This window comes from Penaeus chinensis, chromosome 36 (assembly GCF_019202785.1).
Source record: "Penaeus chinensis breed Huanghai No. 1 chromosome 36, ASM1920278v2, whole genome shotgun sequence".
In the NCBI taxonomy this organism is placed as follows: domain Eukaryota; kingdom Metazoa; phylum Arthropoda; class Malacostraca; order Decapoda; family Penaeidae; genus Penaeus; species Penaeus chinensis.
The window spans coordinates 13,575,813-13,580,812 of NC_061854.1; the positions used below are offsets into that span (position 1 = coordinate 13,575,813).

The 5,000-nt window shown below is 37.8% G+C and overlaps 1 protein-coding gene across 1 annotated transcript in view; it reads right to left on the minus strand.

The window, feature by feature from the left end:
- LOC125044837 (sulfotransferase 1C4-like) overlaps positions 1–5,000 on the minus strand; it is a 6,609-nt gene that overhangs the window by 13 nt on the left and 1,596 nt on the right. The window contains exons 2-9 of the mRNA XM_047641797.1: positions 4,718–4,885; positions 3,642–3,787; positions 3,212–3,389; positions 2,854–2,916; positions 2,223–2,242; positions 1,822–2,026; positions 937–1,066; positions 1–343 (exon numbers count right to left, since the gene is read on the minus strand). The exon at positions 1–343 is cut by the window's left edge and continues 13 nt beyond it. Coding sequence (XP_047497753.1) covers positions 243–343; positions 937–1,066; positions 1,822–2,026; positions 2,223–2,242; positions 2,854–2,916; positions 3,212–3,389; positions 3,642–3,787; positions 4,718–4,885 — 1,011 coding nt within the window. The 3' untranslated portion in view covers positions 1–242. The remainder of the gene's footprint in view (positions 344–936; positions 1,067–1,821; positions 2,027–2,222; positions 2,243–2,853; positions 2,917–3,211; positions 3,390–3,641; positions 3,788–4,717; positions 4,886–5,000) is intronic.

Here is a 5,000-nt window from a genome sequence, read left to right on the forward strand (position 1 = left end):
TATTACCTAAATTAGTGTACAATCTATAATGCTGCAATGCCATACGATAGATATATAGCTATTATTGTTTTTATACATGTGCAATATTTTAAATTACTGACAGCATAAAATAAAACAAGAATCTTATATTCTAAATGCATATTTCATCACCATCTATAGTGTTATAATGTTATATGTTTAAATTCTATACTCCAACATTACATCCCTAATTTTCCTGATATCCATCCTTTTTTTTTATCGATTTATTTAAATTTGATTCCGAAGTCACATTTCTGGCGTATCCACTCGTCCATTTTCTTTGTCACTTCCGGGGTGAGTTTCGTTTTCCAACCGCCCGATTGTCCTGGAATTAAACAAAATTGTGTCGTTATTTCGTTATTGTTTGTTACGCTGTCTATCCGTTTCTTCGTTTGTTACGTAGAGAAAGACATATTTAGAGAGCTAGAGAGAGAGAGAGAGAGAGAGAGAGAGAGAGAGAGAGAGAGAGAGAGAGAGAGAGAGAGAGAGAGAGAGAGAGAGAGAGAGAGAGAGAGAGAGAGAGAGAGAGATAGAGAGAGAGAGAGAGAGGGGGGGGAGGGGGGGAGGATTGGTGTGTTAAGATGGTGGTTGTTGTGGTGGTTTACGTTAGTGTTTGGCTGTTTTGGGTGATTGGTTGTCTGCTTGTTTGTTCTGTTGTTGTTTGTGATCATAGGGGGTTGGTTTGTCGGTTACGATTTGCTTGTTTGTTTTGTTTGACAGTCAATCGCGATTTCTTGTCTATGCCTGTTACGATGGTTCGTTTTTTTTTTTTTTTTTTTTTTTTTTCTATTATAACTGTTGGCTGTATATTTGTTTGCGTGTCTGTAAATTGAAAACCTCTCATACACCGATATATATATATATATATATATATATATATATATATATATGAACCGACACACACACACATGAATTTACCTTGTCTGAAGAATCCCCCGTCTTTGGTGCGGATCTCTTGGTTATACAGAGCGTCGTTCTTGGAAATCTCGCTGTTGAAGAAGAGGGAATCTCTTGCCTTCATTTCGTTGAAGCTCGTGTACTTTGCGACCTGTTTGGAGTGAGAATGCAGGGTGGTAGAGTCTGGTGTCACTTTCACTGCTTGCTTAGTTTTTTTTTTTTTTTGTTTCATCTCCTTCTGTGCCTCTCTTCTCTCTGTCTCTGTGTCTTTCTCTCTGTCTCTGTCTCTCCCTCTCTCTCTCTCTCTCTCTCTCTCTCTCTCTCTCTCTCTCTCTCTCTCTCTCTCTCTCTCTCTCTCTCTCTCTCTCTCCTCTTGTCTTCTCTTCTCTCTCTCTCTCTCTCTCTCTCTCTCCTCTTGTCTCTCTCTCTTCTCTCTCTCTCTCTCTCTCTCTCTCTCTCTCTCTCTCGTCTCTCTATCTCTTCTCTCTCTCTCCTCTCTATATCTCTCTCTCCTCTCTCTCTCTCTCTCCTCTCTCTTTCTTCTCTCCTCCCTCTCTCTCTCCTCTCCCTCTCTCCCTCTCTCTCATTTCTCACTCTCTCTTCTCTCTCTCGCTGTATTTACCTATCAATATCTCAACACAAATAAACATTTAGTATAAACTGAACTTAAATGCTCTAAATATTTCAAATAACTTATTTAACAATTCTGTAAACGAATATGTGCATTAGCCCATCTTGTAAATATCTCGGACAGTCACATATTTTCTTTTACTGAGTAAGCCAGCAAAGGCCTTACATTCAATGCGAACATAAGAAAACCGGACACCTGCTTATTCAACATTAATGCTAAAACGGAAAAAGTTTGTACAGAATATCCACAGATAAATAAAAACGAAAGAACCTGACATTGGCGAACTGGTCTTCGGAGAGCCCCGTCCCGAGGAAGGCGTCCAGCTTCTTCAGTTCGCCCTTGATGTCCGCTTTGAGGTCCTCGTAGAAGACGAAGTGCAGGTTGGGGTGGTCGCGCCTCTGCCACGCCTCCTTCAGGTGCAGCCAGTACGGCCCGTACACCACTGGATGCATAAAAGGATAAGACAAGGTGTTCTTAAGTCTGGTAAAAGAAGGGGTGGAGAAATAGAGGGACTCCAAGAAGATAGAGGGGGAGGAGAAGAGAGGAAGAGAGATAAAACGGAATAAATGCCTCTCACAACCCGTACAACCCCCTATTTCACTGACAACATAAAAATAAGGTTTGATAAGAGAAAAAAGGTCTGTTAGATAAATCATAGTAATAATGATAATAGTACCCGGACAACACTGATGCATACTAAGAGTAAACCTATATGTAAAGTGCCATTAGGAAATAAAAGGGAAAATAGAAGCCATGTAAAAACTACCTAAAGAATAGACACCTCAAGATGCAAACCAGAACACTCCACTTTCAGAATATTTGTTTACAATTTTTTTTTTTTTAATGAACACTAGTCTAATACGGCTTATACACCAGTGAGAACAATAGAACAATAAGACAATAGACTGATTGTGAATGGACAGTGAAGAGAGTATAGACAGACAGAAACATTCAGGAGCAGGAGAGAACAAGAAACAAAATGAGGGGAAGAAAAATGTGAACGCTGGCTGCAGAGTGCCACAGAAATATAATGTGGCTTGATGATAATGAATGATAATAATGATTATCATAATTCTGATAATGATGATTATATTAATACTAATACTAATAAAATGATAATAACAACAATAACAGTAACAATAACAATGAAAATAGCACAAAAATGATAAAGATAATCATATTAACAATGATATCATCTACAGCAATCCATCGCATCATCTTCTCAGCAGAACTAATACGTACAATCATCGCTAATGAAATAATCCGCGAATTCTTCAAGTGTCCCGATGAATTCTTGATTCCTGAGCTAGTCTGTGATGGTGGAGGTAAGAGACCAACATGTCTTTGGGATTCCTAGCTACGTAGATCACCTGGAAATAAAGGTATGGTTATTTGATTAGTGTCGCTTTTCTTATTTTTCTTATTCTGTTATTTATTTATATCTCTCGAGGTTTCGTTTTATTTTTTTTTTATCTCCGTGTTTTTGTTTTGTTTCATGTTTTTGTATTATGACTGATTTTCTCTCTCTTTTCTATCTATGTATATCTATCTGTCAGTTTGGGGTCTCTCTCTCTCTCTCTCTCTCTCTCTCTCTCTCTCTCTCTCTCTCTCTCTCTCTCTCTCTCTCTCTCTCTCTCTCTCTCTCTCTCCAGATGACCAAATGACCTTCGACTTCTCCAAAAGATCAGGGAGGAAGAGGGAGAAGGGCAGGTGCGTCTTCAGGGTCCGGGGCTCAGGGATAGGCGCGCGACAGCTGGAGGTTGAAGGCCCCTCGAAGGTCGCCCTCGGGACAGTACCTCTGGAACGCACTCGTGGCGACGATTTCCATGCCCTCCGGAGGATGCTTCGGGAAGAACAGGTCGAATCTGGAGGAAAAAAAAGAGGGGGGCACATCTATTTTTTTTTCTTCTTCTTCTTTCTCTCAGTCTTGCTCACTCTCTCACGGTCTTGCTCTACCCGCCCCCCACCAAATAATAACAAATGATGAAAAATCTCCTTCTGCTGAGATAAGTAAGTAAAAAACAAAGCAAAAAAAAGCAAAAACAAAAAAAAGAAGAAGGAGAGAAACCTCACCCCTCTCCCCCACCAAACTCACTCTATGAATGGCACTCGATCCATCACAGCCCAGGGAGCGTCGGGGTTGTCCAGGTTCCTGTTGTTCCTCATCGTCCACACGATCTCCTGCGTCCAGGTCGTTCCACATTTCGGGTACGTCATGATCAGTACGTCGTCTTTTCGGAACTGCGAGCGATGTGGAAGAAGATTGAGTGAAAGATTAGTATTATTTATTTACTTATTTATCTATTTATTCGTTTATTTATTTGTAATTAATACATTATATATATATTTTTTTTTGGGGGGTGGGTATATTAGTGAGGAGGGTTAGGTGATATATATATATATATATATATATATATATATATATATTGGGATATAACTTCTATGGATGAAGTGAACCAATCGCGGTTATATTATATTTTCATGGGTACACGTAAATATACCAGGGGTATATTTACATAAGAATAATGATTTAGATCAAATTAATGAATATTGGATAAAAAAAGGTGTTTGGATAAAACGAGTAATTTGAATAAACAGAATGGATCCCGAATAAACATGATTTTGAATTAAAATTATGACTAAAATAATACCTTGGGTAAAGCGAGTATTTGACACAATTGAAATTATCTTGATTAAATATCCTAGATCAACATGAAATAATTTGGTGAGCTAGAGTGATTAAAATGAAATTATTGGATACTTTATAAGACGAGTTAAATAAATTACTGTATCTTGGAAAAGAATTGTGAAAAGAATGGTGTATTGCTAGTGGATAAATGTAAAAAAAAAAAAAAAAAAAAAAAAAGTGCTGATATATCTTATCAGTCATTTATGAGTAAAGGACCATGGGGAGAAACTAAATAATCAGTTAGGGTCACTAAGTGCTTTCACTTCTTATCTTATTTTTAGTAAAGTTAAAAAAAAAAAAAAAAAAATATGGAATAATGAACCTCATAATTCCTAAATTAAGCAAGATATAAAATAAAGATTATCACATTTTTATCTGAATAATACTTGACACCAACAATACCAGAAAAAAATATATAAACATAACTAAAATTTGAATTACGAATCACGAACTTCAGTGACGGTCGTAATAAAATGCCGTACCTCGAAGTTGTAGTAATCGTTCCCCAGGTTCATATATCTGCCAGGGAAGAGCCATCTATCGGGAGAGACACGAACTAGCCCATCGGGATAACCCACGAAATGCTTTTTTAATTTTGCTTTCTCTTCGCCTTCAACGGCCGTGACGGTGTGTCCGCTGTCGAGTTTCATCTGGAATGCGGGAAATGTAAATCGTTATGTTATTCTTTAGTTTTCCCCCATATTTCCGTGTTTATTTTCCTCCCTTTTCTTACTTGTCTATTTTTAGTAATTTATCTAATCTTAA